Below are 14,407 nucleotides of genomic sequence, written 5' to 3' on the forward strand. Positions count from 1 at the left end.
ATGATGGCCTCCTTAACTTAGTGCAGACCGAAATTGGTATGGGAGGGTAAGAGTTTTTGACCAATATGACTGTTTGATCATGACATGAAAAACGTGAAAATCCTGTCGCATACGTCGTCAAGCCCTTTCCTCCTGACACGTGTGGCACGTACCCTTATACATAGCTTGCACCGACGTCACCGTGGCCGCCATCTTTGCGAACCAACTGGTTGAGACGCAGGGTGAACTCTTGCTCGAACACGCGGAGCAAGAAACGGTGACATCAGATTAGTTCCGGTACCCCCTCCAATCTCTTGTGTTCCCCCTTTGCACAGCTGGCGAAAAGAAAGCGGGGAGACCACAAAAAGAACGCGACGACTGGGTGTCCTCCACTGAAATGACACTCTAATAAGATAAAAAAGTCATGGTGGCGGCCATGTTTGTGAATCAGCACAGAGAACCTGTCTGTGACGTCAAGTGAAAGCTATGTATACCGCAGTCCATGGTATGCGGGTATGCGCCACAGGTGATCGACAGTTTTTTTTGTACCCAGGAACGGCGAGAACCGACATTGGTAATTTAAATGCGAGAGCATTAAGAAGAACCGGCATCGGCAGCGTTGACCGGACGAATGCAAAGAATAAAAATCAGGACCTCAGCAGGAATCGAACCCAAGCATTCTGCATGGCAGTCAGGTACTCTACCACAAAGCCACGCCAGTCTTGGAATTGCTATGGAAACTGACCCTATGCAGGCGTAATGTCGGTGCAACGTCAATCGTGGCTGCAGTGCTCGCTATCTAATTTCATAACAAAGCAATAAACGCTACATATGATACACACTCCTATGATACAGCCATCATGTCGGGTTAACGTCAATTGTGGTTTCAGTGTTGGCTCCGCTTTTGTAGCAGTCTAATAAACATTACATTTGTGTTCCTACGATTCAGCAAGCTATATTCAAGCATTGCTCAATTCTGGAGGAATACACTAACAAAAGTCACGTATGATATTAACATCATCGCATCGTAAAGTGCACTTCGTTTCGATAATACCGCCATCTGCGCTCTTACGTGAGTGCCGACGTTAGGTCAGACAATAAGTTACCCTTTGAATGCCAGTGTAGTCAACGTCCCTGGTAAGCCCACGATGTGCACACAACTACTACACTTGCAAAAACATGTCGATCCACCTCGCAACGTTTGGCTCAAAGACAAAAAATGCAGCATGGGCAAATTACTTGCGGACTGCTTCTCATGAAACCGATTCCCACAAGGCGTGGGATCTGCCGAATTTTTTAAATCTTAAATTGCTTTTTATATCCGTGTTCGTTATACTGAAGTTAGATTGTAGAACATTTGCACTTTAGCCCTAGAAGTGTTAGCCAGTGCAACTAACTGCAAAGGTGGAAGCCACGGAGCATCCACGAATCTGCTGTAGTAACATAGTGTGTCAACTTCAACCGCTCAGTTCAACCTCAATGCATCAAAGATTCCATAGTCAAGATTCTTCCAGTGCCATTACCACTATCTGCTTACTGTTTAAATACAGCGACAAACTAAAACTTCAAATACTGGACTGTGCACGTCTTTTCTGTAGGCTTCTATGAATAGTAAATTTTAGATTAAAAGTGAATTCGAAGCGAATAGTTATTTGGTCGAATAATTTCGAATCGTATTCAAATAGTATATATCACACATTGTAAAGAAAAGTGAGCATGTTTGTCATGACCCAACTAACCTGCACAATATTTTTTAAAATTGAAACAAGGCATGCGCAAATGTCATTCTTTTTGGTTCAAAGAAAATGGAAGCAACTTTGAATAGTAGCAGGATTTGACTTTCAGTAGAATGCAAGTAGTAGTAACCTGTAGAATATGTTACGTTTTAAAATTTACGATACTTAGAGCATATGAGCCAGTATAACAAGCTTTTAACACATTCGCTGCGGCACGCTTTCTTGAGGTCTCGTTTTAGATGCGGAGTGACCCACCTGTGGCCCACTCGGCATATCTTCCAGGTGTGCCGTGACTCACCGGTGGGTCACGCGCCTGCGCCTGTATCACTCGCTCCAAAGAGATGGCGCTGCTACCTTGGCGGCTGACGTTTGGCGCGCGTATTTGAAAGACACAGAGCTATGTTTTGCCTTTTTCGTGTAAGGCTAAGCTGAAACATAAAGTGTCTGGCACCAGAAAACGCAAACACACGTTTGGTTCCTCTGTGTTGTGCTTTCTTTTGTGTCCGTAAAAGACATGATGATCTACGGGTGGCTCTAAAATGTTTGGGAACAGCAGGAAGAACGCATGCATACTTATTTGGCTGAAACATACTTGAAAAACCATGGCAAAATGGTGGCGAGCAATACAATAGAGAAATAGGCCGTCACTATGCCCCTTAAAAACAACATCGCCGTCCCACGTCGATTGTAATAAAAATATATGCACTGGTTTCATTCTCAAGCCTCCTTAGACGGCAGCACATGACGGAGAGTTCTTGAGCGTGGGTCACCGGTGGGTCACACCACACGCAGCATTGAGTGCGTCGTGGGCAGGCCCGTAGCCAGGAATTCTTTTTTGGGGGGGGGGGGGGGGGGGGCACTTGCTAAAAATCTTGACTATTTGAGAAAAACACCTATCTGCGTAGTTTATTTTTGGTAAGAACCCCTACTTCACCAAAATTTCGGGGGGGGGGGGGGAGGCCGAGCCCCTAGGGCTCCCCCTCCCCTATGTCTGGCGAGCCTGGTTGTGGGTCACCGGCGGGTCACGCCATCTAACACCAGAAAAGTATTCTTCTGGCCATTTATAACCTCTTGAAACAAGAATTGTACCTCTGCATTGAAGTGGGATGAAGTTATCGCATCCGCAAGCAGATGCATACTCGTAACATCGCGGCCGCATAAGAGAAGCACAGGCCGTGACCCACCGGTGACCCACGACGCAGTGAACGTGTTAAACTTAAAAAATGACGAATCGATGCGAAGGTAATATGTTCATTTAACCTTGAAGTGGGGCTTTGCAGAAGTGCGGATTTTCCCTGAAAAGGTGTTTTCACGGCATAGCACTCCTGCGCTGCAGTGAAACCACCTTTACAGGGGGGTTGCATGCGGACTAATATACACCTATTCGTTCATTTCGAATAGAATTTAAATTCTAATGGAAGCAAATTCGGATACTGTAATATTCATTCGAATATTCGAAGTGCTCGAGTATCCGCACAAGCCTACTTTTCTGTCTTATGCTAAGATCAAACTGAAAGTTTACATACAATTTAAAATCTGATTTTTAATCTCTATCATTCTCTATAAAAAAATTTTAGAGCTGTGGCAGTTCAATATAAGAACACAATCAAATAGCAGGATGTCTGATTTCCAAAAGCTTCTCAATACCTGCATACCAATATGGCAAATGCATTGGATGGGAAAGTGCCAGAGGTGTCCAGCGAGAGCAAGAAATCAACCCTCAATAAACGTGTACCCTCGTGTGCAGTGCATAGCATTGACGGTTAACACAACATAGAACTAAGCATGTGTCATGTTTAAGCACAAACAACCACTGAAAGCTACATTTGTTACCAAGCATTCATTTATTACGATGACGAGAAACATCATCACCTCACTCGCGCAGCACTTCTAGAAGAATTTTTTAAAAAATCAACAAACAAGGGCACAACAAAACACTGCTAAACAGGCTCTTGCTTTGTACACTTACACCGAAAATACGTGCAACATTCCTTCCGTGAAGCGTACACACACACATACCCATGGGCTAGAGGATGAAAAATGAGGTAAAAGAAAAATATATGCAACAACAGAGAACAGCCTGACACAAAGTGAGAAAGAGGCCGGTATCCACCAATTACAAGAGAATATCAGTGTGTACGAGGCCAGCCTTAATAATTAAAACTGCCGTGCTAACAACGGATTTCAAAGCAAGCAAGTGTGCCAAAAACGCCGCCCTCTGCAACTTAGAAGCTGACACTAATATTTACGAGGGCAAGTATGCACACGAGACTTCTCTTTACCAGCAACTCGACAAAAGTCGAAAATGTGACCAATGTCAAGCTACCACTAACAGCCTAGTTCTTGTGCTGGTGCCCCAAGATTCTTACGAAGCTATTAGAAGCAATGCAAACCTTCCTGCCTATGTGAACACATCTACACTGGCCATAATGAACACAAGTCAAAGAATTTCTGAAATCTCCGGCACACCTTAACAATACCCCACAGTTTGTAATTCTTACTGTGATGAAAATTCCTACACAAAAAACAACCTTTAAAATGAAATACTGAATGGACATATTCATAATGTGTTCACTATGAAAAACTATGCAATAAAGTGAGGTTACAAAGAGGAAGCACAGATGCTGCAAGCCCTACAAGTTGCCTTCATGGCATTATCATCTAGACCGTCCACTCTGTCATATGCCAATCTCATCCAATCATCTTCTTGTTTCTTCATTTTATTGCACTGGTTGTTTCCACGATACGCTTCTAAAACCGAATGACTTGGGGAAATGACTTGCTGTACTTTAGGTTTGTAGGCTCGTCAAGCTGCCTTTAAGCAGCTTTTACCTACAACCCCTCCATTTGCATTTGTAAGATGGGAAATAAATTGAAATTGAAATGTCGTGTACGATGCCACTAGGTGTGACAACCGGGCGAACAAAATTTGACACCCTCCAGATTACAAGACTGTCCACAAGACATGCATGCACTGTTTCAATTATGAGCCAGTTGAAGTGAGCAATTCCAAAACAAGCTAGGGCAAGGCTTGGTGCTCGACAGACAATCAACGAATTCCATGATGTCAGCCACGGTTGCTCCTAACAGTCGCACGTGTGACACAACCAGCAGGTCAGATGTCAGGGACCGAATGGCTGCTACATAAACCAGCATGCAGGGCATTCCTTTCACAAGTCGACTGCCGCTACAGTTTCAGCAGCAAAAGTAGTTAACACACCTGCTATTAACTACTGCCGCATCCAATGCTAAATACGCTCAGCAAAGAACAAATGGCTTTTGAGCCCAACTATGCATAGATGTCTGCAATGCAAGACATAACAAAGCTATAAAAACAGAGAGTTAACTATTTGATAGTGAAGCAATTTCACGGCTGTAAAAACTAAACAAACAGATGCACATCAGACACTTATTTCCCTCCCTTCTTCAATTTGGGTGATCCTAGCCGCGTTTTAGTCAGCTTCTGCAGCTGTGGCTACCTATTGTAGCTCTAAATGCCACAGCTAAATAATGCTAATGTACAAAAGTGCACCAGTTTTAATTTGCTGTTCCAAAAGGGGTTGAAAGCTTGTCAAGCTGCTACCTTTTATCTGCAGTTCTTCCATCCGCACTTGGTGCACATCGTCTTACAATAAACTCTTTCCATTTAACAACATGCTGGCGATCAAATCTTGCCTCCATCATATCCTTTTTCTTTCTCACTTTGATGGGGTGGTTTGCAGACACAACTCGCACTATAAGCAAAATGTGCTTCTGAGAAATCTGCTGCAAGTTTACATAAACTGGTGCACAGGTCAAACAATGTTCTTCAAAAGAAGAAGAAAGCAAAAAAAAAGCAACAACTTGTGCATGCATAGGTGGCCAACAAACAAGCTTCTTCTTCACCCCCCCCCCTCCCCCAAAGCAAGAACAGTGGGTGCCTGCAGTCAGCCTATCTCTTCAACGCAGGAGCCTGAAAAACCAGACAAACAGAGCACGTGAAACTGAAGAGTGCACAAGGGTGAAAGAAAGAAAAGAGAAGTACTCGTAGGCAAACCAGCTCTACAGGAGACGAAGCACTTCCGCTCTGTAGAAAGCACCACGAGGTAGCACACAGTGTCCACAGTCAACACATGCACACGCGTCTCACAGGCACATCAGGTGTGCCACATGCATCGTCACACGCTTGCCCATTCCGAACACACTTCCTGGCCGCAGTGTTTTCCTTTGCCACGGTGATGCAGTCAACGATGCTCCTTCAATGCCCGTCTCTATTTACACACGCTGAAAGAGAGAACAGCGCCACAGCTGCGGTGACTCTATACACCACCCCTTGTGTCCTGTGCCTAAGTGGATGCGTGAACGAGACCACAAGGCTCGTGGGCCAAAAAAACATGTCTTTCACGCAAGAGGCGATTGCCCGAGTTCCATGATCCTCGGAAGAGGCCGCCCTCGGTGCTCGACTCCGATGGAAGTGGAGTCAGAGCACGGTTGCAGTTTCGCAAGCCACGAAGCGGTGATGCATGTTGGCTCTGTCAGCCCAATGCTCGGGTGTCTGCTAGGGAGCGAGCGGGTGTGGAGGTGGCATCAGGTCGCTGTCTGACGGCTTCCTGCGAAACCCGAACTGGTGGATGAAGTTGAGGAGATAGTCCTTGTCAACGGGATTCTTTATGCTCTCCATCACACCTGCAGACCGAAACGGCACGGCCACTGTCACTGCTGCCACGGAAAATGAGCATTTGTCCCCACACTGAAAATTGGCACTATAGAACTATGAACAACAACAATAAAAGAATGCTGGGTCGTTCCTTCTGCCCCAAGTGTCATGTGTTCTCAGAATGTGTCCTTACACTTGAGCACTGTTAGAAGATTGTTGTGCTGTGCCTCAGGTTTCCATCATATCCAACAGTGTCAAATGTTGAAGAGCACAATAAGAGTCTACATTTCTTCTCTTTCTGCCAGAACAGCAGCTTGAGAAAGCACCCCCAACATTATAGCACTCGAAACAATGTGTGTACCTTTTTTCCCCAGTCTACTGCTACACAATGCAGTTAACTCTGGCACGCTAAGCCACCTGGAAACAGAGTTCTGTGGACAGGCCAACACATTGATGCAGGGAGGTGTATGTGTTATAAGAAATTACATTAAAGTAGCGCTGCAACACTTTTCGAGTAATCATTGAATGGCTTCATTAAAGGAGTTCACTGCCTCACGAATCAACAACCGCAAAAATTTCTAGAATCCGTCAAGTACGAGCGGAGTTACAGGGATTTGTCGCACGCTTTAAGCACTTTCTTTCTCCTTTCGTGCCAACGAGCGCGCTGAAAGCTAAGCAGAGGGGTGATGAAAAGGGGGCAAGAATTTACCACCATTCCTCAGCGCGCATCGTGACCTAGAGCATTTTCTTTTCTTTTGTTTTTTTTTTCTTCAAACGCGTGGATCACTTTCAGTGTGATTGTGAGCATGCACAGGCACACGGCGGCACGCCCATCTTTTCATTCATGCCCATCGAAATGCTGCAGCCGTTGCCGGAAATCGAACCCACACCCTCGTGCAGAGCAGCAGAACACCACATCTGCTGAGTGATCACTGTGGGTGTACACAAAAGAAGTGTGCAAGTAGCAGCGATGCATATTTATTTATTTATTTCAAAGTACCTTACAGGCCCATGGGGCCTGTAAGGTACTTTGAAAAAAAAACAAACGTTGGAGCCATTCCGCTCAGTGAAGGTGAGCGACCAGCTGAGCTGACAGGTGCTCTCCCACCTCTGCACTTGTCAGTGTTCACAATAAGGGTGCTGCTCCTTGGGCATTTCTGCAATACACAGCCTACACATACTTGCCACACACGATCACACCTATACAGAGCCTAGACATGACTGACGTGGCAAAACATGTGCTAAATGTGTACAGCTCCGCTGAAGCTTTTGAACACAAAAGTGTTTTATGCCGGGGTCCAGCAAAACATCATTGACATCATTTCTGTCACGGATGTAGCCATTATGAAGCCATATCGACTCGCCCAGTGTTCCACCTTACTGAGCCATTAACAGTTGACCCTCGCTACAACGGAACTGACAGGACACGTGAAAAAACATGGCTGATCCCTCCGTCATAGGAATCGGTTCAACACAAAAATGAAACGTGTCTTCACAGAAGCAGTGCTTATTGTGCAGTGATATATGAGAGCTTGTACAATGTCTATTCGTGTTTGGCAGCTATAGCACCGTTTGACGTGGATGCACCCATGTTGACAGCATGTCTCTATCGCGACGACTAACGCCCGTGATCATGATTAAACCTTTGTGGTATCTGACGGTGTGAACATATATTTGGACACAGCGAATCGTGAATCCCGCGTAAGGATGATATCAACAAGCTTATAATCAACACTGTTACCCGGTATGCACTTCTTCAAAGCGTCGTCAATTAAGGGCACGGTGTGCACTTTCTAGTAATGGGTAGCCAACGCCTGTGCTCATGCATACACAACACAAACTGCGCTTCAGCAACACGGGAGGTAGAGGTTCGTAGCCTGAGCCGCAAACGCGTGCGTCCCGCTGGCCTCTGTCTCGCAGGCACTGCTCTCACTCCACCAAGGCACGACATTCTCCCGTCGAAATCACGTCCTTTCTGCAACTTATATTGCAGCAGTTTTGTTAGTCAGTGCTCTCGCAATTGAAGCAGTCGGCGGCGGAAAAATCCCGTTGGTGCACTTGGAAGCTGCACTACTCCGATGAGCCGACGCACGCTAACACGAAGCCAAAGGCAAAGAACGTAACTGCGTCAAGGGTGCATCAGCGACGCCAGCGCGGCCAGTCTACCTCTCTGGTATCGAGATGCTTTAACCATGACCTCTGATATCGCATGCAATCTCGAAGTAAGCGCTAGTAAGTGTAGATCGTGAAGCATTACTTCTTTTCACATCTCACAGATGGCGGCACCGCCTAAGCTCCGCCCGCCGCGAAAGAGAATGTGTGAAAAATATAAGGCGTGTTCGCGCCATGTCTAGCATCTCCAAAGTTAGCTTAGTCAGTAGGGCGTCGGGCGCTTGCCTTCGCGGCCGCAACGTCGTGGGTTCGATTCCCAACGGGGTATCTTTTTCTTGGTTTTTTTCTTTCTCACCCGTTGGTGTCCATTTTATCAACGTCATATCCGTGACGGATGTACTTGGTGGACCCCGGCACAAAACAATTTCGTTTTAAAATTTCGTTCAAGTAGAAATTTCATAGTGACGAAATCTGCCCAACAATGTCACATTTGACTGCACACTTCACAAACACCATTTATTTTCGAAAAAAAAAAGTCTTTTAGTTTCATTTGCCGCCTTCCTATGGACATCAGCGCCATGGTTCGACATTCGCACTTGGTCAGCAGCTGCATCGCGATGTTGTCCTTGCGAGCGAGCGCCAATGAAATTGCGAATGATGTCACGTGAGCGCACAGGCACAAATGAGAGGTTTTGGCACTTGTTACAGGCACTTCGGCTGCTTTGGTGAACACCGCAATCGCATGATCTAGAATGGATACAGACTGGCTGTGGCTCTGGTTTGAAAAAGCGGGCCTGCTCCTCGTCACAAGGCGGCCAGCCGCATCGTCATCACCCCCAAACAATGGCACTCTCCTGTGGGTGTGTTTACAGGTGGTGCAATGGGTGTATATATTCGGTGAAACAAAGAGTCATGAATGTACGGGAAGTTACACAGTTGGCGATATGCTTAGTTTATCATAAAACAAATTTTCAAGCCAAGCTCCTCTGTGTGAAAGTTTAGCCGAAGCGAAAACAAGCCCGAAAAATGCTTCGTTGTGGCGAGAACCTTGGCACATTGACTTCTATGGCAAGCTGATGGGGAATAAGAAATACCTCGTTGAAGCAGCGTTCGTTGTAGTGGGGTTCGACTGTAGTCCCTAGTGGCAGCTCAAAACATTTCAACAAAGCAAACAGTCAATGCACTAGATAGCCTGCATTTCTGGGCCTGTTGGCACACCATATTAGTAGAGATTATGAAAACAGCAGGAAGGACGAAAAAAAGAAATAAAAAAAGCAAACCCAGGCAACAATAAAACTGACAAAACAAATTGTGATACGTGCTACCAAAAGGAGGCCAGATGCTGGCTCACGTGACCACTGCTTCAACAGCAGTGGCAACATTTTGTTACCTAACTGTCTTTTGCATTAGAAAACCTTCTTTTCTTTTAACGCGGTCATCAACTATCTCAATGCAGTCCAATTCAGGCATCAATGTGCATGCAGCTACTTTGCAGAGCAACTCATTATGCTAGACACCTTCTTCCAAGCAAGCATGCATGGTTGCATTTAAAATATATTTTCACTTAACAACAGCATCCGTTCGATTTCAAGACTGAATTGAGTACGGTAGAACTTCGACAATACGTCCCCTGGTCATGTGATGACGCGCATTTTACAACGAATTGGCTTGGTCCCAGTAAAACCCCCATCGAAATAATGTATTGAAAACTTCGATTGCATGACTCAATTTTACACCGGCCCAACCTCATGTGACGGAAACTTCCGACGAGGATGACATGGACGACGTTGCAGAGGCTAGTGCATCCGTTCCGACTTACACGGACATGCTGTGTTACGTCGACAACATTCGGCGGTTTGCTTGCGCACGTGGAGAGATTGGCGACTTGCTGCCAGATGTCGCAGCTCTCGAGAGGATGCATAGCGGCTGGGCAAACTCACAGAAAAGAAATGAAAAATTTTTTTTAAAAGGTGAGAATAAACAATTGTTCACACCTCCAATAAAATGCTTGGTTGTCATTTTTTCGAATAATTTAATCTACGTTCCTTGGAGCAGTGCAGGTCCGTGCCATGGACTATCTCAGGCAGTATGTACCAACTTTTGTGGGGCAGCAATGACCATTACTGCCTATGTTCTTAGTTTTTTTATTATACGATGCCCGAATTATACGATGATCTTGCGTGGTCCCCTGAAAGTCGTATAATCGGAGTTCCGCTGTACGACATTATCTGACTTGATATTCTAACTTTCAAGTATTCGTGCAACCCCAACGTGTCTCCAACCCGACGAAAGAGAAGTACACACCCTCAGCCGTGGTGTAACTGTTGGGAAAGGACTTGTCTGTTCGCTCCCGCAGCATGACCCAGTTACTTCCTTCAATCCTGCACTCGATGATTTTGTTGTCCATGTTCCTCAACTGCTTGTTGATCTGCAATGCAGAAGAACACAGCTGTTTACAGGATGATTAAAATACTGCGCTACAGTTCCTGGGACAAAAACTTCGTAACGTGTGTCCTCCCTAACTTCTTTTGTTCCAATAACTGTAGCGCAGTATTTTAACCACGCAAAACCAAGTATCCCAATACCTCACTTTGATAATTTTTACGTTCTTTACAACAGAGTTCTTTACAACACAGTCGAGGATTAGTATAACGATGTTGCAGTCAACTCGAACGCACCTCCCTACAATGCCCGACTTTTCCGACCTGCTTGATAGGCTGCATTTGGTCTTCCCCCAACGCTGCTACCAATTTTCATTTGTTCTACACCATAGAAGAAACGTGAAACAATAGACAAAATTTTAGGACCTTGTCACACAATTCTTTTTAGGACTGATCGGTAAGCTCTATGGAGCAGGTGTGGCAACTGCAAATGAAGATGCTAGCATTCGGGCTGTTGCCAATACTCACAATTTCATCGTCGAGCCAATGCCTCGACTGTCCGAGCAACATACAGCTGATGCAAAAAATAGTGGCGCATTTCGTTCCGACTCGTGCTGTAATGATGCCTCCCAGCACATGAGCCAGATCAAGCATGCTAGAGCCAAAATGTTTGCTTTCAGGGCAACCGCAAGTGAGAAGTGACCAACAGCATCCAGATTGGGGTTGCGCTTTCAGCTAAAAGGTGAGTGCATCTCTCGATTCTCCAAGCACTGCAAAATGAATGGCTTCAAGACTTCTGGCTATGAAAGAGACACTCCAGACATACTGAAGAGCCAGACAGTTCAGTCTTGCTGGCACCTGGCTGTGAAATGAAAAACTATGCGTCAGCTAGAAGGTTATCCCATAAGCCCTTGATTTTGACCAGCCAACTAACCCTACCACCAAATCACTCTAGACTGCTCAAATGCAACAAGTCGAATGTATGACAGCTTTTGCCATACAAGTGAAACTTCGGTTTGGTTTCACTTGAACCAATAAAAAAAAATTCAAAAGGCCCAAGCAGGTGTCATCAATATGCATGATGCCACAACAAGCTGATGCAATGCTAGTGCCCGTCTTGCACTTTAGCATATTTATTATCTTAGCTTTTCTTTTCTTTTAACAGCGAAGCTGTTTAGTCTAGCCGTAATCTGTGTGGCCTATCGGGTATGTGCCACTGTGCAGCCTATCACAAAAAACTATCAGCCTATCATCAAAACTATCAAAATATCATCAGAAATTGGGTAAATCCCACTACTCGCCACTGGTCCACAAAAAAGGAAGAAGGCAACAGTTAGACCAACAAATGGCTGCGAAGCAATGGCGGCGAGCCAAAGACCCCGAGTACGTACGAGAGAATACTAGGGAACGGGAAAGGCAACAGTGGCTGCAAGAAGACCCCGAAGCGATGGAAGGCCTACGCCAACGACAACGTGCCCGTGTCGTGTCTGTGACTGTCTGTGGTTTAACTCGAACCTCTCTGCGATGAGAATCAACGTTGAAACAACCTAGCATCACCTAGCTAAAGCCTAGCAACGACCTAGAAGCAACCTAGAAACAACCTGCATCACCTAACCACCGTTGTCTTTCCCGTTCCCTAGTATTCTCTCATACAAAACAACCTGCATCACCTAGCTAAGGCCTAGAAACAACCCAGAAGCAACTGGATTAGTCTTCAGAATTGTCCGGTTTCGCTGTTTCAAGGATTGCGCGACTTAGTGCAAGCTTTGCCAATTCCTTTTCTTACTTTTTTTTTACCATAGAAGCATAACTTACTAATACAATCCGAATTATCTGTTTTTCTTGGTGATCCTTTAAAAATACAGGCAATGCTAGATGGCTTAGAATAGCAGAGAGCTGAGCTAGTTGGTAAGTATTCATTCTAAAAAGACAGGGCGTGCAAACACGGACACAAGAAAGAAGTCAGGACACCACAAACGACGTTTGTGGTGTCCTGACTTCTTTCTTGTGTCCGTGTTTGCACGCCCTGTCTATTTAGAATGAATGCCAGATGGCTATCACTCGGAGTACCATGCATTTTGCAAACAAACCAGGGCAAAAGGCATACCTTTATCTGTCCGAATGGACGGTCACTGCCCCCCACATAGAGGTATCCAATTAGCTTAGGCAGGAGACTGTTGTAGGGGAAAAAAAAAAAAAGAAAAAGCGAGACAGAGAGGTAAGTACAAAACACCATGGCAATATACCGAGGAGTAGAAACAAAGGTGCATGCGGCCAATACTCCATTTCACACGCAAGAGGCAATGCAACAATGGCTATGAGTGTACTGCGGTACTGCAATATAATTTACATGTTCAGCTGGTAGCAACTAGTCATGTCACATGTTCTCGGCGTTCCCGAAAATTACATATGTCCCAGAATAGACTAGCAAAGTGGTTAGTCTGGTGTGGGCTACCATCCCGTTTGCAACTGTTGAGGAGAGAGAGAGAGATAAAAGCGAAGGAAAGGCAGGGAGGTTAACCAGGTTGTACCCGGTCTGCTGCCCTACACGGGGGGAGGGGGAAGGGAGAAAAAAAGAATAGAGAGAGCACGGAGGAAAGAGGGAACAAGTAATACGCGCACACACATCAGTGAGGATCGAATAGTTTCACAAAGGTAGAACATCAAACGTGCCATCGACCACAGGGAGTATGACGTGTTTTGTTAATTCTTCACAGCCATAAAGTGCTGCCTTAAAGTGATGATCACGGACATTAAGCGAATAAAGTATCATTCTGTGAAGATAAAGCTCTCTGGTTTGGTCTTTCTTATTATGGCCACAATCGGGGATATTCCTCATTTCTCCTGCCAAAAAATTGGGTGCGCACCCGGTTTACATGCAGTTTAGGCACTCACAATATAACACTTTTAGAACTTTCTACTTTGAGTGGATCATTATTATTATTATTATTACAATCATCATTATCAACGGTGTCCTATCACACTGGAATTCCCATGCTCAGCTACGTAATTTCACGTGTTACATTGCAGTTATATAACGTGCTGCATTAGGTGTCATGCCAGGTGGATGACGTAACATGTGGGCACTTTGCATTTGTGCACCTGTTAGAGCTCAGCCACAATACATCACCGCCACCTTAACCATTTGATCTTCTGTCGCAAGTAACTCCTGCAGCTATGTAGTTGCACACATTGCACTGCACACATCACAAGGTGTCATGCCAAGTGAAATGCGTAATGGGCAGGTGGCACAAAGCAGCCCGCACCTTACAAAGGGCTAATTCGCAATTTGTCAACAGCAGCCAGCCGCACATTTCCTTATGGCCTGGCATGCATCGGCACTTTTCTAGCCTCAATAGCAGTGCACATTCTGCCACCACTCTGCCGTGGTCATGCAATTAGTATGTTGTTTACATGGTGCCTTTGTGTATGACCATATAAGTAGTGCACGCAATATATCTTACAGATCACAAGGCACGTCTGCATTTTGACAAACGTACGCATCAAGCTGCCACTTTCCACAATGAGTATTTTCAGCAAGCGTCCGTACTCAAACTAATCAC

General features: G+C 45.3%; 1 protein-coding gene across 1 annotated transcript in view; it reads right to left on the bottom strand.

Moving 5' to 3' along the window:
* Window positions 1-3,536: 3,536 nt before the first annotated feature.
* Window positions 3,537-14,407, bottom strand: part of LOC119383714 (mRNA-capping enzyme) — a 74,548-nt gene continuing 63,677 nt past the window's right edge. The window contains exons 17-19 of the mRNA XM_037651989.2: window positions 12,952-13,018; window positions 10,768-10,891; window positions 3,537-6,380 (exon numbers count right to left, since the gene is read on the bottom strand). Of these exons, the coding sequence (XP_037507917.1) occupies window positions 6,253-6,380; window positions 10,768-10,891; window positions 12,952-13,018 (319 nt within the window). The 3' untranslated portion in view covers window positions 3,537-6,252. The remainder of the gene's footprint in view (window positions 6,381-10,767; window positions 10,892-12,951; window positions 13,019-14,407) is intronic.

This window comes from Rhipicephalus sanguineus, chromosome 2 (genome assembly GCF_013339695.2).
Source record: "Rhipicephalus sanguineus isolate Rsan-2018 chromosome 2, BIME_Rsan_1.4, whole genome shotgun sequence".
NCBI classification, from domain to species: Eukaryota; Metazoa; Arthropoda; class Arachnida; order Ixodida; family Ixodidae; genus Rhipicephalus; species Rhipicephalus sanguineus.